Source organism: Spermophilus citellus, assembly GCF_964194105.1.
Source record: "Spermophilus citellus genome assembly, chromosome: 6".
In the NCBI taxonomy this organism is placed as follows: Eukaryota; Metazoa; Chordata; class Mammalia; order Rodentia; family Sciuridae; genus Spermophilus; species Spermophilus citellus.
In genome coordinates, this window is record NC_138187.1 from 78,739,565 (window position 1) to 78,763,308 (window position 23,744).

A 23,744-nucleotide genomic window follows, 5' to 3' on the forward strand; every position below is an offset into this window, starting at 1 on the left:
AAAGGTATTGTGTCCAAATACAGCTAAAGAAATAAATAATTTTTTAAAAATATATTACATTAGCCAGGCACAGTGGCATACACCTATAATCTCAGTGACACGGGAAGCTGAGGCGGGAGGATCACAAATTCAAGGCCAACCTCAACATCTTACAGAGGCCTGAAGCAACTTAGCAAGATTTTGTTGCAAAATAAAAAATAACAAAAAGGACTGGGACATGGCTCAGAGGTAATGTTCCTCTGGTTCAAGCACTAGTACCAAAAAAAAAGAAAGAAAGAAAGAAAAGATTATATTACCTTAAACCAATAAATCAAAATATTATCTCTTCAACATGTAATAAACATTAAAAAAATCAATGAGATAATGTTACACTGTTTTTTTTTTTTCATTTTAAGTCTTCAAACTCCAGTGGCTACTTTTTACAGCACATCTTAATTCATAAGTGAAATTTTTGATGGTTCAAGTGAAATGTAGTCCTTACCCAAACAATAAAATCATGCTTAATGGGAAAATATTATTTATTCCTTCTGTTTTTCAAATTTAATTTTACATTAATTACAAATTAAATACAGGGTAAAATTCATATTCTCAGTCTAACTAGTCATATTTCAAGTGCTCTATAACCAGATGTGGTTAGTGGCTACAGTACTAGACAGCACAACTCTAACCTGAAAGCACCGTGAAGATTTAAAGGGTATAAATTCTACAGTGTGGTTGGTTGTCCAGTAGTATCTGCAATGTTGAATTAAAGAGATATAGTAGATATAAAAGGATTCAGATGAATAATGCAAAGATTCAAAGCACCAAACTATGGTCTCAACCTCAAGACTTATTAGTTGGCTTTCTTGGCCAGTATGCCATGGTATTTATTAACCAGAATGTATAATTATACCCATAGCTTATTATAAGTGCATTTACAATCACTTTTATTTACTAGAGACCATGACTCTACTTCATTTTACCAAGACTCACATTTGAAATTACAATGAAATAGTTTGTGATTCATTGGAATAATTATTAAAATTTTTGGAATATTTTTAAACTAACAAAATAAACAAATAGTACTAACCATGAGTTAAACTGTGAAATGAGCTTTTTCATCTAATATTACTTGTTTTATTAATTTAACACTTATAATTTTCAGTAAATTATAAGTAAAAAGTAACATAAAAACATATCAGAAACATGAAAACGTGTTTATCTGATTGTGATTTAATTGCATAACATTCTTGTTTCCAAAGTAATATAATTTACATGTCAGTAATATTAACAGAACTTTAAATGAAATATTCACTCCTAAAGAAAATTCCACCAACCCCACAAATGAAACTGTTCTCCTTAGTTCATGTTTCTATTTCTTGTGCATACACATAATTCCTATGAAATTATAATAAAATGTTAACATAACTTAATACCTAGCTTTTTTCATTTATAAGTATTTTCCATGTTGCTATGTCATTTTCACATATTTTATTAATAATTATATCACATTCAAGAATGTCATAATTTACTCAAATATTCTACAATAACTTGATTATTCCCAGTTTTCAAAGATGTTATAGGGCTATCCTCTGTGCATCTCCAATAATAAGATCACTCTAAGATAATAGATTTACTTGTTATTATATTTAAAAAACTCTGGGAACTGATTATTTAAAATGTTACTTGCCAGTCTTGGATAGTCTGGTAACAATACTAGAAAGGGACAGGGAAGGAACAATACTTTGTAGTACCTAAGTAATAGATTCTTATATTGTTATAATAGACTTGACTATACTTCTGAATGATAAGTGGTAAAGGTTTTTAGATAACAGAAAACTCAACATTAAAAATAATAATTATTATAAAAGACTTGTATCTTTCCCAAATATTCCAATATCAAAGCAGCACTGAAAGAATACCAAACCCCACTCCAAATATGCACCAACACTAAAATTTAAAGAGAGAAAAATTATAAAATATACACATGATTTTAAAAAAAATTGTTAAGTATCTCTGTAGACAAAAACAAATGGGCTGGGGTTGTGGCTCAGTGGTGGAATGCTTGCCTGGCACATGTGAGGCACTGGGTTCAATCCTCAGCACCACATAAAAATAAATAAATAAAATAAAGGTATTGTGTTCTTCTATAACTAATATACTGATATATATAATTATATATATATTATACATGTATGCATATATAACATATATGTTTTATATGTATATATAAAACAAATGGAAACTTGTAGCCATAAATAGGGTTAAGCTATAGGCCTACTTGGCTCCCTCCATACAAACAGGCAGAAGAAACCAGAATTTTGATCCTGGGATCAGAGTTAGATTTGATGTTTGAAACTAGGGATTGCAATGGAACCCTACCACCTGTGTGTGGGGGGGGGAATGTTTAAAGTGAGAAAATCACTAAAGCTACAATTTATAAAAGATTATATATCTGAGATGTTAAAGAGGCAATGGTTTTAGTCCCGCAGCTGAGACCAGGCCAAGAAGCTTGCAGGCTTGGTATCTGGATCTGCAATGGCCTCAATATAACCTCAGGAGGGAGCCCTAAGCTGCCTATATACAACCTAGTTCTTGTCTAGGTGGCTCATTGAAAAGAAGTAAAAGCAACTATAAACACTAGGAAGAGGTAAACAGGAAAGAGAAACTCCCTCTCAAGATGAATTTGAAAATTAAAATTCTACCTACAGAAATATATTTTAATTATCAAAGAAATTATTTACTGCAAAGTTTAACCTATGTGTAATTCTTCACAACAATCCTGAATTATAAATATTTTTATACCACGATAATAGGTTTGAAACAAAAACACAAAACACAACTTACACAACTGTATATAGGGTTTCTGATTTAAAAATTTATAACAACTTCTGGGAACATTTCTAATTAAGTTAATTTTGTGGTTCATGTTATCAAAAAATGCATACCCCCAATCATCTTATTTTCCCATCTTCTGGAAATTTCCTATAATTGTTGTTTTTGATGAGCCCCTGGAATTAATTTATAGAAATTTCAAACTATTTTTAATGTAGTTTAAAGACAACTCTAAACCATGCTCAATGTAGTTTCAAGACAATTCTAATGATTGTGGCTGAAGTCTTCTCTAGAAGAGACTCGGTACACATCTAAAAATATTGTAAAAAAGTATTACATTAATTAGTATCAGATTACCTGTATTATCATTTTTTAGCAACCCTACTGTGTGGAGAGAATCAACAATTATTTCCCTTGTGAATCTATTTTAAGGTATTACAGATCAATAATTTGAAGGAATACATATTCAAAGATACCCCCAAAAAAGATGTTGAATGATTACTGAAAATACATATAAGAAGAATGATTTTGGCTTTAAATAAGAAAAAAATTTCCAGAGTACTACTATTATACAAAAAGTTAATAAGTTGTTTAATAATTTCCTTTGTTAGCCATAATCAAGCTGGCTGGATGACCATCTGATGGGAATGCTACAGAAGAAATTCCTTGGTGAGGAAGCAGATATTGGTGAGATCTTCTCCAACTTCAGGACTCAATTATTGGTTGTTCTTGAATTTTTGTTTTGTTGTTATTTTTCCCTCAACGTGGAATTTTTAACATCTTGGACTCCCATGCAATTTGTTTCTTGTGTCAGATCATTTAAAATAACAGTAGTTATGTAGGTTTAAGGACTGTCAACGTTAAGATTGACTTCTTTTCTTCAGCTTTTTTTGATATTATAAAAGGCAAAGTCGAAAGATTGGTAATTAATAATTCAGTCCAAAAGAAAATAGTATTCATTAGGAGCTATAAAGAGGTGGCAAAGCCAGATAGTAAAACTGGATGACTTTGGAATTTCTGATTGGTATTACAAAGAGGCAAAAGACTGGCACAAAAATAGAACTGCATCTGGAAGTCTCTTTCTAGTCACTTGATTATATATAATGTGAAATAATCAAAACAGATGACAGCAGAGAATACAGTAAATATTTAATAGTTATCAGACTGTATAAGTTTGAGAACAAATAGAGAGAACAGGCAAATCCAAAGTTAAAATGAAAAGTAAGAACACAGGTGATTTCTTGGTCAAAGCATAATTAAAAATTTAATATATTAAATTAATACATATAATACAGAATTATAAAATATATCAGGTGAGTCAGCAAAGTCAAATGACCAACTTGAATTAAACTGATTACTTGAAACCACTCATAACTGAGAACCTATGCATGGAAGTTCATTGTTCCTACAAGAACAGCATGACCTTTATACAAATAGCCTTTACAGAGCAAAAAAAAGGAGGCACAAGGGTTGGGGCTATGGCTCAGCAGTACAGCGGTCACCTAGCACATGCGAGGCCCTGGGCTCGATCATCAGAACCATATAAAAATAAATAAAGATATTATGTTCAACTACAACTAAAAAATAAATATTAAAAAAGCATGGACAAAATATACAGATAACTAACTAGGAAAATGATGTCTAGCACAATTGGAACCACCTCAAAAACAAAATAATAAAAACTACACTGGATTAAAATACAAAAATATATAAAAACTACAAAATATGTCCCTGACAAAACAGAAGCCATAATCAGTGATTTTACCCCAAAATACTTCACTACAGCTACAAAATACAGAAATGTTTATTCTCTAATGCTTTATTGTTCAATGAGTGCCATCCAATGTCCAATAACCATATCTGAGTACTGAAAATGTGCTAGAACACAGAAAACAAATTTTTAATTTTAATTAATTTATATATGCATTTTAAAACTGATGTTCAATTCAGTTCAAACTTTTATGTATTTTTGGAATATATGGGTATATGAGTCTACTTGTTAACAGAACATCTTATGAAATCACACTAAAGTATTTTCAATAAAATTTAGCATCTAAAATTAGGTGTGTGAAAATATAAATGTAAAATACACATCAGATTTTTGAGGACTTAGTACAAAAAACTAAAATGTGAAATATCTCATTAGTAATGTGTATTTGTGTGTGGGTGTTGGTGTGTGTATGTTTCTAGAGATCAAATCCAGGGCCTCAAGCTTACTAGGCAAGCACTTTACCACTGAGCTATATCTCCAGCCCCTCAACTTTCATAAATGGGAATACATGTTGAAATGATATTTGTAATACTGGGTTACATAAAATACATTCTTAAGATTAATTTTACCTGGTTCTTTCTTATGTCTTTAAATATGATTTCCAGAAAATCTAAAATTACATCTGTAGCTTGTTATCTACCACAGAGTGCTTCTTTAAGGGATAAGTGATCGGAAAAAGTCTGCAATCTGTCAAAAATCTGAAATAGTTGTTGGTCAAGGTTGAGTGAGTGAAATTTTTTTTTATTTATTTAGATATCGGGGATTGAACCCAGGGGTGCTTTACCACTCACCTATAACCACAGTGCTTTTTTTTTTAATTATTATTTTGAGACAGGGTCCTGCTAAGCTGCTGAGGCCATCCTTGAACTTTTGATCCTCTTGGCTCAGCCTACCAAGTCTCTGAGATTACAGGTGAGTCCTACCATTGAGTCCTACCGTACGGGGTTGGTAAGTGAAATATTTTATATTGCCTAGTATAACAAAATATTACTTTAGGCTACCAAGAACTTGCACATTTACATATTCCAAAAGCCATCTCTTTCTTCTTCTTACAGACAATGGTTACGAACCATTAAAGTACAATCCTATTGGTTCCAGGATCCTCACAGACACCCTAACCCGTAAATGCTCCAGTCTCTTTCATAAAATGGAACAGTAGTTGCATATAACAGCATACATCCTCCCATATACCTTAAATCATCTCTAGATTACTTGTGATACCTAGTAAAATGGGAATGCTATATAAATAGTAGCTACATTGTATTGTTTAGGGAATAATGACAAGAAAAAATGTGCACATGCTTAGTACAGATGCCATTTTTTCCCCAAAATATTTTTCATTCATAGTTGGTATAGAACTGTGGATGCTGAGGGCTGACTGTATTCCTCTGACTTATTGAAAAACTGCAGAAATGTGTAATCATCATCATTCTGCCATGTAAAGCATGTAATCAAGTAACCAACAAATGCTTATTCCTCAAAAACTTTGATTCCTTCTCTAGCTTGATTCTCTAGCTCAAAGGCTAAAAAATGCTTTAGCTTTATAAGAGCCAAATAAGGGTATTCAGTTTATTAAAAATGTTGATAAAGACTAAATTTATACAATTTTATGTTTTTACATATACATATACATTTATATATATGCTTATAAATTTACATACATATTTTCCCCAGGAATAAAATATCAGAACTTCATGCCTTAGTATTTCCCAACCTCTTTCACACCATGGCATTTTACAGAAAAAAAAAATGTATTTGCAAGATACACTGGAGTGAGCCATTAAGGATGCCCAAGGGAGAACATCACTATGTCAGCATGCAGTACATTAATTGTGAAGTTCAGTGTTAAAGTTTCCTGCAATATACTACAAGAAATCTTTAACCCATATTTTATTTTCATCTGTCTCATATTTTATTCTTATTTATGCCTACAGTTGTGAAAATACAACCCCTCAACGTTTTTAATGGCAATATCCAAAGAAGGCCACAAGATGGAGATATTACCCTATTACCTTTTATATTTATATTTGTGCATTTTTTTTCTGTATTTTTTTCCCAAAGGTCATTTACTCCAATACATATTATTACCCTATAAGGCATTAGAGTTATTTCATGATTATCACTCAAAGTTTCTCTAGGACTATTCGAAGAACAGTACTCAAGCTAGCTTATGAATCTTACACAATTTATATGCAAATCTCTTTAACAATATAAAGTACATTTATTTGAGCTTGTTAACCTAATTTAATCACCAGTTTGGTGCCAGATAACATTAACTATATCCCCAAATCAAATCCAATGTGCAAACTTACTACAATGAAGATAATATGAAGAATATGCTGCAATATGTTGTTCTGAAGGCAATTCAAAACAACAAATTTTAGTGATGTTTTCAAAGATGGCAACATCGTTGAAAATTGTAAAGCTTTTCACAGTAGCTACTTTCTTTTCCTCTTTTTCTTTCTATCTTTTTTTTTTTTTTTTTAGTTTGGTACTGGGTATTGAACCCAGGGGTGCTTTGCCACTGAGCTACATCCTCAGTCTTTTATTTTGAACGGGGTTCTCACTAAATTGCTGAGGCTGGCCTTGAACTTGTGATCCTCCTGCACAGCCTTATGGAGTGTACCACTGTGCCTGGTTGATGCTGACATTTTTCCAAAATACTCTGCACGTCCTGTGGATACCATCTTTGTTTCCTTGATGCTGTTCTTGTGAGGTGTTCAATTTCCAGTGCTAAGATCTACCTCAGGAGAAGTTGATTTGTCACAAGGTGCAGTTTCCAAAGCTGTCTACTGAGAATCTGAGACATGTGAATGGAATTGAGCTTTAAGTAACCAAAGTAGAAGTTCTCAAACAACTTTAAAATGTTTCAGTTATCAAATGATTCTCTTTCCTTGAAGATATGTTTGCCACCCACTGTGTAGGGATTGTATCTGATTTGCATTGGGGTCTTTCTCGAATAGTGTATTAATGACTGCAGCATCATAATAACTACTTTTGAGATCAATCTAAATTAAGTCTTAAATACTTTAAGAGGTACAATGCAAAAATCACATGTCAAGGGGCTGGGGTTGTGGCTCAGTGGTAGTGCACTTGCCTAGCATGCATGAGGCACTGGGTTTGATTCTGAGCACCACATACACTTAAATAAAATAAAGGTCCATCAACAACTAAAAAATATTTTAAAAATCACATATCAATTCTGTATAACTACTATAAAACTATACAACATGGCAATTATTTTAACTTTATCAGTATCTAAATTAGTATGTTTTCCTTAAACCAAGGAAGTTTATTTCCTACTGCAGATAAAAGAACCATACAAAAATACTGTAAGATATAGTTAACTACAAGTAAAATGAAAATTTCAGTTTTTCTACATTATATATGCATTAACTTCCACAAATCAAATTTAATCACCAAACTACTGACTCAAAACACTTTTTAAAGTCAGAAAATAACCTAAATATTAATTTTATGTGTTACTAAAAATGCAGTAATTGAAAATAACTGCTGGGCTGGGGATGTGGCTCAAGTGGTAGCGCGCTCGCCTGGCATGCGTGTGGCCCGGGTTCGATCCTCAGCACCACATACAAACAAAGATGTTGTGTCCGCCGAATACTAAAAAAATAAATATTAAAATTCTCTCTCTGTCTCTCTTAAAAAAAAGAAAGAAAAAAAGAAAATAACTGCTGATAAGATTTGCTATTTTGAAAAAAATTCCCAAAGTCAAAGGTTTCTTGGTAATATATAAATTCAATTGATCAATGAATACTTCCTCAAAAATGATATATTTTAATGGATGAATAAAGTACTTAAGGATTTGCTAGAAATAAGAAGTTTCTATCTTCCTAAGTAGGCATGCATATACACCTTAAGATTTCTCTATGGATTTCCCCTGCAAATGACAACACGGTTTGTTTGTTTAGTACTGAGTATGGAACCGGGGGTGCTTAATCACTAAGCCACATCCACAGCCCTTTTTTATTTTGAAATAGGGTCTTGCTAAGTTACTTGGGAATTCACTAAATTGCTGAGGCTGTCTTTGAACTTACAATCCTCCTGCTTCAGTCTCCCAAGCCACTGGGATAATAGGCATTCCTTCATTTTTAAATACTGTTCACTATATATGCCACAGTATATACAAGTCTCAGGTAACTTTTCAAAATTCTTGTGCCTTTTACAACTTTGAATTATATGTATTCCAAAATTTGTTTAAGAAAATTACTCCTTTTCAGAATTCTAATTATTGTGCTCAGTGGCATTTTAATACTACTTCTTTCCCACTTTAATTCTGCTGCTTATACTACGACATGTCTTTATTTAATCCGTGATTTTAAACACTTAGCTTTAAAATTAAACAACTCAAATTCTATTAGCTGACTGTGTAGATGCACATAGCTAATGTCTACTACCTTACTAGCAATAAAACTGGCATCCATCTAATGATGAAGCATATTGTTTTATATACATATTTTCTCTAGCCCGGAATGTGGAAGGAGACCTGCCCTTGCTTTTGCAATATATCTGATTATGTATGAAAGTACAGATGCTAGATGATGGTAATCAGAAACACTAAGTGAATGAATCCTAGCCTTACTGAATTTGTTATTAAATAAGATGGGGAATGAAACAAATTCTACCTTGAATTTCTAAGTAAGTCCTAATTGTACTAAAAAAAAAAAAGTAAATATAAATAATATCCCAAAACTCAAATATTTAGCTCTTAAAATACTATGAGATATTTTAAAACATAGTATAAGACCAATCTTAATCACAATTAAGTTTTTTGATGAAAATAAAGGTTTTTGAAGAATTATGTGACTGTAACTTCATGACAGTATATCCTATGTGCCTAACTATGAAGTAAATAATTATCTGTTGCAAAAATGAGGCAACTAACTTGCCCAAGGTCATAAAGCCAGCAGGTGGCCTGGTCCAAGTTCTAGAAACCATTAGTTATTCAAATTATAGAGCTTTGAGAGTGAATGAGAACACTAAAACCTGGTGGATTAAGGGATTAAAAGAAGACACCATGGTTATTCACTACTATCCAATTTTCTACATTAATTATCTCCAATTCTTCCTCTTCATTCTCTCCTGAACCCAATCTAACCAGATTACTGATCTCATTAATTTACTGAAATAGCTCTTTGCTGAGGAAGCCAAAGAACTCCACACTGTTAAATCCAATTAATTGTCAGAATCATCTTAATTTTAACCAGCTAATCAGTTGGCATACTGACTCCACTTGATTTGAAAGACAGCACCTTCCTTGGTTTGCCTTCTGTCTCACTAGTTGCTCCTTCCCATCTTCTTTGCTGGTCCCTCTGATTGACCTGACAACATTTGGATCCCTAAAGCTTAGTTCCCAGACCTCCTCTCTTTTACATTCATTCTCTTGTGTGAACTCATCCAGTTATATGGTTTCCAATTATCTTCTAAGTAATTAATAGTTCTGGCCCAAACTATTATGGTTTGGATGTAAGATGTCTCCCAAAAGCTCATATGTGAGACAACTGCAAGAAGGTTCAGAGGAAAAACTATTGGGTTGTGAGAGTCTTAATCAATGAATTAATCCCCTGATAGGGATTAACTAAGTGGTAACCAAAGTGGTAGGGTGTGCATGAAGGAGTTGGGGATTAGGGCATGGCTTTGGTGTATATATTTATAACTGCAGAGTGGAGTCTCTCTCTGCTTCCCTCCACCACACTGTCCCACAAGGATGTTCAGCTTCACCTGAAGCTATGAGGAATAGAGCCTGCTGTCTATGGTTTAAGACCTCTGAAACCATGAGCCCTCAAATAAACCTTTTTTCATCTACAGTTGTTCTGGTTGGGTCCTTTTAGTCACAGCAAAAAAAAAAAAAAAAAACAAACCTGACTAAAACAAACTTTCATGCTTGAACTCCAGACCTAAAAAACCAAATAGTCATATGCCATCTCCACTTCAATGCTTAATAAACACTATAAATTTGGAGTGTTCAAACCCCAAATTCCTGATTTTCCCTCAACTAGATTCCTATTCCATACTTCCCCAACTCAATAAATGGCAACTATGGCAACTGCATCCTTCAGGTTATTGAAGCCAAAATCTTAGAACTGACTTCAATTGTGTTCTCTCTCTCTCTCTCTCTCTCTCTCTCACACACACACACACACACACACACACACACACACACACACACACACCACTTTCAAACCATCAGGAAAATTCTGTCACTTCTATGTTCACATTAAATCCAGAATCTGACCACTTGCACCACCCACGTCTATTCTACATTCTATACCACAATTATTCCTCCAAGTAATTGGCACCTTATAGACTATCTTTAACACAATAAAGTGCTCATTTTGAAATTTAACTCAACTCACACATCTCTTCTTTTCAATGCCACCCCTCTCAACTGGGCCCACAACTTACTTACATGTAAAAGACAAAATCTTTATAGTGGCCTGTAAGGCCCTACATGATCTTCTTCTACCACTTATGACTCTGATCTCATCTCCTCTTATTGTTCTCCTCCATCACTCTGCTCCAGCCACAATGGCTGCCTTGCTGTTCCTAAAACACTAAGCAAGCTCCTGCCTCAAGGTCTTTGCATTTGTCTCTGCTCTTCCTTGAATGCACCACCAGCATGCTATGTTCTGAATAGCTGAATCCCTCCAAAATTCCTATGTTGAAACCTAACTTCCAATATATTATGAAGTGGCATTTGAGAGGTGATTAGGCCACAGGTTGGAGCCGTTATGCATGGGATTAGTGGACTTATAAAAGAAGTCCTAAAGAACTGCCTCACGTCTTAGTGATGTAAGGGCACAATAAGAAGGTGCCATCTATAAACCAAAAGGCGTTCATCAGACATAGAATCTGCCAGCACCCTGATCTTCCACTTCCCAGCCCCCAGAACTATGAGAAATGTCTGTTTTTGAAAGCTATCCAATTATGGTACTTTGTTATAAAAGCCCCCCAAAACTAGACTTACCTTCTCTGACCATATACTTATGTTTACCTGTTTTCGTTCTTACTAAGTTTTTTCCTAAGTTTCATGAGGTCAGGAGTATTGCTTTATATAAAGAACTACTCTTAGTGTTTAAAAATTCAGAAGACACCAAATAAATCTGTTGAATGAATAATAACAAAACTGGTAAGTGCACAGAATCAAGTCTCCACTTTGAGTATTGTATCTACTTTGTCCTGTTCCCAAATGTCTGTGTAATTACCAAGAGACCTCTTAGCTAAGGCTTTAAAGTTATACATTAAAGACCTCAAACAGGCTGCATTTGTCTCTACCAAATATTTGGTCTCTGAAATATTTCCAAGAAAAGTTAAGATTCAAATAAGGAACTTGTTCCAATCCATTTCTCTGATTAAAAGTTTCTTCTCACTTTCTGTCCAATTTCAACACAGTAGGAGAGATAAACACAAATTAAAATAATTTTCTAAATTATTCTTTTCAATTCTACCTCGACAAAGAATCTTTTCCATCATCAATGCTTCTTTACTTCCCCATGTTTGCTCATACATTGAAGTGCTCTGGTTGTTCACACTGCTGAAGTAACTGAAAATTAAGCTGCATGAAATTATAAATGAAAACTATGAGAGTGCACATGCAATGCTGGATTACACAATTGGAAATTTTAAGCCCCTACTTCTAAAATTTTGTATACCTTAACTCCAAGAATAACTGGAAAGCACCTTCAAGATTTTTTAAAATTAGGTTATGTATAAGCTATAGAATTTACCAATGAATTCTAAATAATTATTCTCTATATTAAAGGACTTCTCAAAAATTAGTCTTCAAACTTAGCTTAACTTGGGCTGGGGGTGTGGCTCAAGCGGTAGCTCACTCGCCTGGCATGTGTGTGGCCCGGGTTCGATCCTCAGCACCACATACAAAGATGTTGTGTCCGCCAAAAACTAAAAAATAAATATTAAAATTCTCTCTCTCTCTCACTCTCTCAAAAAAAAAAACTTAGCTTAACTAATTATTATTACACATATTGCATCGTCATTTACTTTGAAATGACAAATATTTTGGAGCAGGAAATGGCACCAGATGACACTTCATAGTATTACAAAATTATTTGCAGATTAGAATTTTAAGAGTAAAATACTTGTTCTTTATAATTCTCAAAAATAAAAATTGTTAAACTCATGGTGCCATGACAATCTAGCAATTTTAGATTCAACAGTGGGATGAAAATGCAATGCTGGAAAATTAAATTTCCATTTAATTGTTTGATTTAAATGAAAAATTAAATTTCCATTTAAAAGTTCAACAGTTCACCCAAACTTTTAGTAATCTAGGGGGGAATGTGCATTTCATCTAGTTAGTTAAGTTCATCTTGAATGACAACTGTTGGTAAATTTCCTTTTTTTCCCCTGCTCGCATAACTATTTAAAGCATTGTATAAAGGACTAAAATGAGATTGTGTGAAATTCTTTCACTCTCCACAATTCTGAAGTCATTGAAAAGTCATCTTTTTCTTGGCACAAAGTTTCATGTAGACTGAATAATTACCTTCACTTTTCCACCCTAGATGGTAGAAATAAAGGGCAACAAACGGATTTCACAAGTTAACGTTTCAAGCTAAACGAAAGGAAACCAAAGGAAAGACAAAGTAACAGATTCTGCGATAATAGCTGAGCATCTCTTCCAGCAGCACCCCAAGTAATCTACTGCCTTGAAAGTTTCATGGCTTCTCCTGTGAGTCCCAGGACCAACCTGGTGGAGGCTTCAATTCCTCCAGATTTCTAAACTGTGATATGAACCCCTATCCAACAGGCTGAAAAGATTACAAAGTACAGTGCAAAACAAACACTTCTGCTTTACAAACACTGGCCAAAATGCGAGCCTATGTTTCCCAGAAAGGAAGAGGAAAGGAGGCAGATGAAATAAGAATAAAAACCTCTACCCGCACTACTTTTCCTTCTTCCTCCTGTACAGTGGGAATGGGGACGGGGGAGAGGATCCTGCCCAGAATGCCAGAGCAAAGAGGAGGTATCACCACCTTCCCGCCTGTCACTGAGACCGGAACTTGAGAAGTTGGAGCAAGGGTGAAAAACTGGAAAAGTGAACGAAACCCTTGCCACGCTACAGTTCCGAGGAGACACCGGTGAATTGGGCTGAGGATGGCAGCAGAGCCGGGAGTGAGCACATCCAGCCCCCGGTACCCGGCTCCCTCGGAGGAACAGGATCAGAGTCCGCCTCCGCGCGCCTGTCCGCCCGGACCCGCGCGCTTTCGCTCTTACCTGCTGCACCCCGAGGAACTGGTAGAAGTTGAGCTGCACCTCCTCCACCAAGTCAAACAACTCTAGGTCGCCGCTCTCCCAGCCGCGCGCCGGCACCGCGGCCGCCAGCAGCAGCAGCGGCAGCAGCAGCGGGCACCGCGGCACTGGGGTCGAGAACCGCACGAGCCTGCGGCGCTGAGGAAACCGCGCCAGCCCGGAGCTGGGAGCAGACATCGCTCGGGGCTCGGAAAGGTCACCCGCCACGCAGTGCTGTCGGCCGAGACCCAAGACGTGGCGGGCAGCGCCGGCTGTGGGAGCTGTGCCTGTCAGTCAGATGAGCGGGCAGCCTCTCGAGAGTCACCAGCCAGGCGGCCGGTGCCAGCTGGAGCACAGGAACGGTGGGAGCGGACGACCGGACCCGCGGGTGCGCGGGCGGGGCCGCAGCCGGCTCTCCCTTCCGGGGACCCTCACCCCCAGGCCTACAAACAGCTGGAGAGCCAGCGCCGGGGCGCTGAGGTTTCAGAGGGGGAGAGGCTTCCCCTCGCCTCAGCCTATCGCAGGCCTCGCTTCCGGTGACATCACGTTTCCTAGCAACTGCGGAGAGGGGCAGGGCCGGAAGTAAGGACGCTTAGCGCCCCAGATCTAGGCCTCCTGGAGAGTTGTCTCTGGCGCTCGCGCTCAGCTAGGAAGTGTAAAGTGTGTTTACACAGGTCTTTTAAAAGATTGGACAGTTAAACATCACGCATCCACCAGGAAGATCCCACCTGTAGGTTTCCGTTTTGCCCTCCCCTATTGAACACTAAAAGCATAAAGAAGCCTGAATATCGATTGTAGCTTTTATTCCATACAGCACAGGTAGGAGGAATTGAACCAATACCTAAAACAGGATTAGTCTACAGCTTTTTTTTTTTTTTTTTTGAGACAAGTCTCATTGACTTGCTTAGAGCCTCACTAAGCTGCTGAGGTAGCTTCCAACCTGGCATCCTCCTGCCTCAGCCTTCACAGCTGCTAGGATCACAGATGTGCGCCAAGACACCAGTTTTAGGGTATCTTTTTTGAGAGAAGAAACAGAAAAGGAATCCTAACCAAGACAAAAAGTATAGCTCAAATTATCAATTAAGATTTACCAGCATAACACCATAAAATAGGCAATTGGGAGAATTCACAATGGTGACTCAATTATAGTCTCAGAAGTCTAGTTTATCCACTTTGGAGTTCTTTTCTTGACTGAGAAAAGAAAGACATCTAGGACTAAAAACCTATTTTTTTCTTTTTTTCCGTAACAATGTCTCACCTTCTGGTCTTGTGTTGTTTCTGTTCAGTGCCTTTTAAATATTTTTCCTCCACCACTATTGTTCTCTTATGTAAACTTTATTTCATTTTACCTTTCTCACATTTCTCCTCTCTCATTTCCTACTGTTATTGAAAAAGTAAGTGCAAACAAACAAACAAAAAGCTTGCCTAAGTTGAAGTGCTTGAGTTAGATAAATTTGGTCCCTTGCTTTTTCACTTCTTGGATCTGGCCTTTTAAATCGAGCTCAACAGGGTTATTGTTGTTATAGTTGTTGTTGTTGTTGTTGTTATTATTATTATTAGGTATTGGGGATTGAACTCAAGGGCACTTGAGCACTGAGCCACATCCCCAGCCCTATTTTGTATTTTATTTAGAGACATCTCACTGAGTTGCTTAGTGCCTTGCGTTTACTGAGGCCGGCTTTGAACTCATGACCCTCCTGCTTCTGCCTCCTGAGCTGCTGGAATTACAGGCAAGTGCCACTGTGCTATCCTCAACAGGATGATTATAACCCTACTTTTGCTTTCATAATAAGAATAAATTATGTTTGGTAAAAGTTAAAGACTATTAGGTTGCAACTCTTAGGACTTAGCACAGAGTTTGAAAATATTTTTAAATGTTATAAACAAATGCAAGTATATCTTGCTTTAAAATAATACATATTCTTGAATTCACCACATTTTAATCTATCATGAAGTTAGCCTTTCAAAGATGCCAGAGCAGGAGTGTCTAAGTCTTCTGTAGCTGCTATAACAAAATATTTCAGACTGGGTGACTTACACAACAGTATTTCACAACAGTTCTGAAATTGGGAAGTCCCAGGTCATGGTGCCAGCATGCCTAGGTTGTGGTAAAGAGCCCCTGTTTCTCAGTTGGCTACCTTCTTGTTATATCCCCACATGGCCAGGAACAGTGAGGGGTACAGAGACATCTTATATTTCATATAAAAAGGCACTAATTCCTCATAAACTCCTATAAACCATCCAAGGACCCCACCGCCAAATTCCATGTCATTGGAGATAAGGGCTTCAGCATATGACTTTCAGGAGGACACCACATTTAATTCATAGTAAGAGATACTACCTTGTCTGTGTATCTCCAGTGCTGAGCATAATGTATAGTATCTGACAGTAACCAATTAGTTGAGATGAATCTTGCAAATACCTGCTACCACATTTTCCTTACTATGATTTTTAGGGTTTTTTTTTTTCTTGTGATGTATCAGTTTTCTTAAAGGAAAAGTCATCTTCACCAAGTCCCTAAATAAACATCAAAATAATCTGAAAGCTATGGTGTTAAGCATTACTTTTATGTAACATCCTAGCATCCATATTTTCTTATTTAATCATTAGATGATTAAATAAGAAGTGCAACATAACATTTGAAACTGGTACCATATTGCCACAAATCCAGGAATCTTACCCTGATCTTTTGGGAGCTATTATTTCCCTCTTGATCTGTAACCTTATATTGTCAAAGTTCTGCCAGGGACATATTCTATCTACACGGAGACCATCCCTTTTTAGGGCTAAGCAGACACAAAATTGGCATCTCTTCAGTATAGTGCTTCTCACTGACATAAGGTGTTTCTCTTGAAGATTCCTTTTCCTCAGTTCCAATAACACTAGTCTGAGTACTCTGAGATGATGTACTTGCTGGTCCAGGACCCTGCCAAAATCACAGTGACATTCATGTTATAAACTCTTAGTTTGGCATCTTCACATACTTAGTCATTATGCCACAAGGAACTATGCATTGAATGACTCTTCTTTTGCTAATGCCTGAACTTAATGAACTGATCACCATGAGCTGTTTTCTTCGCCTGTCACATTCACCGATTCTGGCCCTGGTACCATCAAGCTTGTTCTGAGTAGAAAAAAAAGAAATCAGAAAAACATTCATAGTCATGTGAGTTGTGTCATGGATTGGAAACATAGGAAGCCCCAAACATATAACCAGTTTTCCCACAAGACATTTGTTGAGGAAGTTGAGAGGCTGGGCCTAATAACTAGAATAAAATCACCCCACAATCTACCAGCATGTAGAACTAACTCTACCAGAAGGAAGAATCTGTCTCGAATACACAGGTATTCTCTCCACTCTAGACATTTGCAAATATTTCTGAAGTTGTATGAATAGGAGGCTAACAAAGTTTAAAACCTCTCAAAGACAAAACTGAATCTCCAGGACAGAGGAGATAGTCACCTTCCTGGCTCTCAATTGAAATCTCAGAGGAATCACACATGAAGAATAGAGAGAAACCACAAGTAGATCAAGTCTTACTGCAACCCAGTCCCAAACCACTGCGTCCCTGATTGAACTGAAGTAAACAGACTTTCAACCCATTTGTCTCTTTCCATTTCTACAGAGAAATAATATCTATATTGTCTGTATTTTTTATTTAAAAATGTGGCATGTAAAAAATTATAAGACATAAAAAGGATAGGAAAATTTTGTCCAATAATGAGGAGAAAAAGCAGATAACAGATGACCTACAGATAAGCCAGACCAACTGAAATCTTAAGAACAGTAAAATAACTAACATGGAATAAAGCAATAGATTGTAAAATTGAAGAAAAAGTGGACAAATGGATTAAAAGGGACAGAATTTTATTAGAATCCATAAAAAGAATCAATGGAAAAATTTTAAATTTAAAAATATAGTATCTGAAATCAAGAATTCAATGAATGAAAACAACAGAATTCCTAAAGTTGAAATGCAGAAAGAGAGGGAGAGGGGGGAGAAACACCTAAACTGAAGCACAGAAAGAAAAAAGAATGGAGAGAACAGAATAGGGTTTAAAAAAATGCACAACAAATAATCCAACATAGGTATAACTGGAGTCCTAGAAAAAGAGGTAAGAGAGAATGAGGCAGAAGCAATAGTTCAAAAGAGAAAAGCCAAGAATCATAGAAGGAATGAAAGACACAAAACAATAGGTTGAAAAAAAAACTTAAAATTAATCATAGACCTCAATGTAAGAGTTAAAACTATAAAGCTCTTATAAGAGAAAACAGGAATAAATCTCAGTGACCTTGGGTTAGCCAACAATTCCTTAGATATGACACCAAGTACATAAATGATACAATTTTTTAAAAAAGGTAAACTGAACCACAAAGAAATTTAAAATGTTTGTGTTACATTCAGTATTATCAAGGAAAGGAAAAGAAAATTGAGAAAATGTTTGTAAATTACCTACCTAATCAGGTACTTACACCCAGAATATATAAAGAATCCTTATAACAAAAAGACAAATAACTTCATTTTTTTAAAGAGAGAGAGTGAAGAGAGAGAGAAAATTTTTTTAATATTTATTTTTCAGTTTTCGGTCGACACAACATCTTTATTTTATTTTTTATGAGAATCTAACCCAGCACCCCGCGCATGCCAGGTGAGCGCCTTACCGCTTGAGCCACATCCCCAGCCCAAATAACTTCATTTTTTAAATGAGCATTTGAATAGATATTTCTTCAAAGAAGATATACAAATAGCTGATAATTACAAAACTAGTCAAAACTACAGTGAGATACCAGTTTACATCCATTAGGATGGCTATAAAAAAAAAGACAATAAAAAGTGACAGTGAACACGTGGTGAAATTGGAACCTTCCTACATTGTTGGTGGGAACGCAAAATGTGGCAGCACCTTTGGAATATGGTTTGGCAGTGTCTCAAAAAGCTAAGTATATAGCTACTATATAACCTAACAGTTCCATTTTCAAGGAAAGGAAAATATATGACCACACAAAAACCTGTACATAAATGTTTATAACAACATTATTCACAATAACCAAAGGCTGAAAATAACCCAAATAAAAACCCATTAGCTAATGAACGGATAAACAAAATATTATATTCATATAATAGGATTGTTATTATTCCCAATGATTATTATTCAGCAATAAAAAGAAATGAAGAGTGGATACATGCTTTGCCACAGATGAGCCTTGAAAAAATTATACCAAGTGAAAAAATCCAGTCACAAAAGATCACATATTATATGATTCCATTTAAATGAAATGTCCAGAATAGGTAAACTTAGAAAGTAGACTAGTGGTTACTTAGGGTTGGTGGTAGGGGAAGTTACAGATTGATTACAAATAGGAAAGGGATTCATTTTGAGGGTTATGAAAGTGTTCTAAAATTAGATTGTGGTGGTGGTTGCATAACTTTTGTACAGAAACTAAAAGATATTGGTTTATTTAAAAATGGATGAATTGTGTGGTATGTCCAATATTTCTCACTAAGAGCTATTTGAAAAAGAGAAAGAAAAAATCAGCCACACAGAGTAAGCTCAGCAAACCTAAAGTAGGATAAACACAACAAAACAAACTTAAGCATTTATCATAATTAAACTGTAGAAAAAGCTTGTGGAACTTAGTGGAGGCAGTAAATTCAAAGATCATTTATACCCTTTAATGTCTTGAAGAAGGAAGGTAGACAATTAGTGAGCTAAGTCAATTTCAGGAGTTACAGTCAGTTAAGTATGAGGAATTACATAAATAACCATAAACCTGCGTTGAGGGTTTCAATGAGGGCATCAAATTGTTTTCCACATGGTGCCTATGCAAGTGAGCTGGGAGCAAATCTACTCTCATATAGAAATGGAATTTTTTATATTTCATATTTTGTAGGTTATGGCATTGAGAAAGTTTAAGGTTCGATCAAGATATTGTGTGGTGAAGATGCATTAGGAGAGTAAGCCATTGGCAGTGAAAAGAAGAGAATCTAAGCTGTTGAATGGGTAACTCACATAAATGTAACGAGGGACACTCTGATCTCATAAAAACTTGAATATTATAATAACCACAAATCTCCATGGGTTAATGCAAAAGAGTATTGGTAATTTAACAGATAAGTAGGGCCCAAAGAAGTATCTTTCTTTCTTTTCTTTTCCTTTTTTTTTTTTTTTTTTGGTGTATGGTGGGGTGGTAACCAGGGATTGAACTCAGGGGCACTCAACCACTAAGCCACATCACCAGCCCAATTTTTGTATTTTATTAGAGATAGGGTCTCACTAAGTTACTTAGTGCCTCGCTTTTGTTGAGGCTGGCTTTGAACTTGCTGTCCTCCTGCTTCAGCCTCCCAAGCCGGCATGCACCAACGCGCCTGGCCCCCAAAAGAGGTTTACATAAAACATTTAGTAGTCTAGCCCTCACTTTTCAGTAAGATCAAATTTAACTATATCCAAGTTGAATGTGTAATACCTGATCTAGCTAAAAACCAAATCTCTCTTAAAATAACCATAAGTGGCTTATTCATTCTGTGACTTAGAATATCTGCCTCTCATTAAATCTTGAAATGTTCTCATTAGTCTCTGTATGGCTGTTTTGCAAATATATGGAATTATGGTTCTAAGATATGATTGTTCTTTAATGGAACATTATTTTCAGTCAGTAATTTATTTACTCAAACACCATTCACAAACTTATATTGAGTTGACAAAGGTTAGAAAAACATTGTTTTGGGGAAGCGCCTCCTTGGAAAATAATCCTCTTTGAATTGCAGTATTGAATTTTAATCATTTTGAAGGTCTTCATAAATAAATACAGATCTTCTCTGTTATAAATAATAAATTTATTTCTAACATGTTGACACTATGGTTTTCACTTCTCTGAATAATGTACTACTTACTCAAATAATCTCACAGTGCATAAGAACACAGATTCTAGAGGCAGATTGATTAAATTTGAATCCTGGCTCTCCTAGTTAAGGGATCTCTGTGTTTTGGCTTTCACATTTCTAAAATTAAGATAATACTACCGTGTTTCAAAATCATAAGAGTATTTTGGAAAGTGGGTAAGATAATTACTGCCTAGTACATAGTAACAGCTACTTAAATGTTAATATCATACTACAGGAAATCTCCACCTACATTGCATTAAGGATTCCATAAAGAAAATTTATCAATTTGTAAATGTTTCAATGTTGACTTCAAAGATAACATAGGCTTTGATTGTTCACTACACAAGAGATATATCCATCCACTTTCTTGTCCAGGATGGTGAAAGACAAAACTCTATGAAATAATAACTGATTTAATTTTAAAACTGATTTTTTTTGTTCTAGTTTCACAAAAACACATTATTCATGATTTTTCCTGCCAGATTCAGATTAAGTTTAAAGAGTAGATACTGAATTAAGAGCATGTAGCCAACAAAGGAAGGGGAAATATTCACATTGAGTCACTGAAGATGAAGTGATTTTTTTTATATGCAGTGATTTTTTTGTTGTTGTTGTGTAAAGTAGCTCTGTATTTTCACATTGCTTGTTTTCTGCTTCTCGTGGACTTTACAATACTTATTGTAACACATAACAATAAAATCCATGTTTAAACTTCTTCTAACATCTTCTACATTTTGAGAGTTATCATTAGTTTTTCTAAGGTTTGTAGTAACTTGAATCACTTCTTAAAATTTTTCTCCTTTTAGCCAACCTGGATATTTTCTCCTACAGATTCTTCCATTCAGTCTGAGCACAGTGATTGTTCACATACAAAGGTTCCAATTAGTCTGCAAAAGAAAAATTTAATAGACTCTTCATCATCTATTTTTTTAGGCTGAACAGCTTGGTTTGGGCCTTCTGCTGCTGAGTCCTAATATTGTTTATGATGCCAAATTGGAATTCAAAAGAAAACAGTACAGAGTCACTGTTTACCTCAATCAACAGGCCTCAGATAAGGCATTAGGTTATGTATAGAAATTCCAAGACTTGTACATGCTTATTATGAGATTTACTAAAAGGAGGCACCCTTCTTTACAATACTGAATTAACAATATGATCAATATGGAAACGGATTAAGGAAAGCTTAGTTTCAAATGGTAGGATATGAGAAATTTAAATGGGCTGACCCAAACATGACTTGTAATATGCCCACTTTACCAAGCCACATGGTTCAGCTTCATCCCTATATACCTCCAATATAAAATGCTCTATTTTTAATATATATATATATATATATATATATATATATATATATATATATATTAGTTGTAGATGGACACAATACCTTTATTTTATTTACTTTATTTTTTTTTCACATCTTCTTTCCTTTTATTGAAAAAAATTTTAGAAAATGGCAATTAATAAAGGTCGCAAACAAATCAACAGGGATATACTATGGAAAACAGACAATATAAAATTAAAAATGCCACTGGCTTCTTCAATTGATTAAGAACACAAAATGTTTAACAGGCAGGTCTTTTTAGACAAATTTAAAAGCTATATTTTGTGGGGTTTTTTGTAGTTTCCCCAAGTCAGATATATACACACCCACAAAAATGGTGTGTGAGGAAAGCTGTCATACACAAGAAGTTGTATCCTGAATTCTTCAGGAAACAGTTGTTGAAACAGAAATTAACATGAAGTCAGCAACAGGTTAACAATTTTTTAAAACTGAGTCTTCAAATGCTGCATGGCACAAAGCTATACTATAGAAAGTACTACTACGTACAAAAAAAAAAAATGTTTTATACGGCTTTTAGCAAGAATGCTTTTCCAAAGCAAGTCAAAACAACACAATCAGCAGACCAAGGAAGCTACAGCTAGAAATAAGAGCTACAACTTCTCGTATCTGTGCTAGAAAATCCTATTTTTCCAGAAGAGACTAAAATTTCAGGACAAAAAAAGGGACATTTTAAACATTTCTTACTTTACCCATTTTAAGTTCTGTTTCTTCCCCAACCAACCAGTAATTCAGCATGATCCAGCAGAAAGAGGGCTGCGTTTAGAATTGGCTATTTTATTTTTCTTTCTGTGGCAAGACTGTCATGGAGCCTGGATATTTCAGGCTCATATGCATCCATGACCAGTGTCCCGCTGTGGTCAAAAAACTTGGCGATAGACTTAGTGAATTCGGCTTCCCGCTGCTGCTTTGTTCTCCCACTGAGGAAGGTCAGTTTCAGTGTATATTTATCATCAAACCTTTTGAGACTGGAGGACAGTTGCCAAATATCATCAGGATCCATCCCAGTAGGATCTTTCCTGTGAGCCACAAGAAAGATGCTCTTCTCCTTGTATGAGGTATAAATGGTCAGAATCCCCATCATCACGAAATATGACGCACAGGGCTAAAACTGGCTTGGACTCTGGAAAGGGGTGCATATAATCCCAAATCAAAGCCACTATGGCAAAAAAACAGGAGATGGTACAGATGGTGAGGCGACCGTCAATTAGCCCAAAATTCTCCACATACTTGTACTTTTCCAGAAGTACCTTTTTGGCAGAATCATCCAAAGAGTTTTTCACAGCTGATCCATCCCATTTGTCAGTTTTTACAGGCTTATCATCAATTTTCCATTTATCTAACAAGCCGCTGCGGCTGCTGCCTGTCCCGCAGCTAGGGCCACCACTAGCCCCACTACTCCCTCCGCCACCACTTCTCCCGCCCTGTGCCGCAGCCGCCGCCATCTTGTCTGCCTTACTTTATTTTTTAATGTGGTGCTGAGGATCAAACCCAGTGCCTCTCACGTGCTAGGCAAGTACTCCACCGCTGAGCCACACCCCCAGCCCTAATGCTCTTTTTTTCTTACCACAGAAAGGATTTTAGGGCCAAGACTCCATAATTAAAGTCTTTTAGAATAGAATAATAATAATAATAATAATAATAATAATAATAATAATAATAATAA

The 23,744-nt window shown here is 35.6% G+C and overlaps 1 protein-coding gene and 1 pseudogene across 3 annotated transcripts in view; both read right to left on the minus strand.

The window, feature by feature from the left end:
* Positions 1-14,385, minus strand: part of DNAJC1 (DnaJ heat shock protein family (Hsp40) member C1) — a 234,156-nt gene extending 219,771 nt beyond the window's left edge. For both annotated transcript variants that reach the window (XR_014022775.1, XM_081300173.1), the window contains exon 1: positions 13,841-14,385. Coding sequence is in view for 1 of the 2 variants with exons in the window: in XM_081300173.1 (XP_081156299.1) it covers positions 13,841-14,053 (213 nt within the window). In the remaining variant the exon portion in view is untranslated. The remainder of the gene's footprint in view (positions 1-13,840) is intronic.
* Positions 14,386-22,151: 7,766 nt separating this feature from the next.
* On the minus strand, positions 22,152-23,541 carry LOC308650770 (signal peptidase complex subunit 2-like; annotated as a pseudogene). Its single transcript has one exon. The product of its transcript is annotated as a signal peptidase complex subunit 2-like (transcript).
* Between the last annotated feature and the right edge of the window lie 203 nt (positions 23,542-23,744).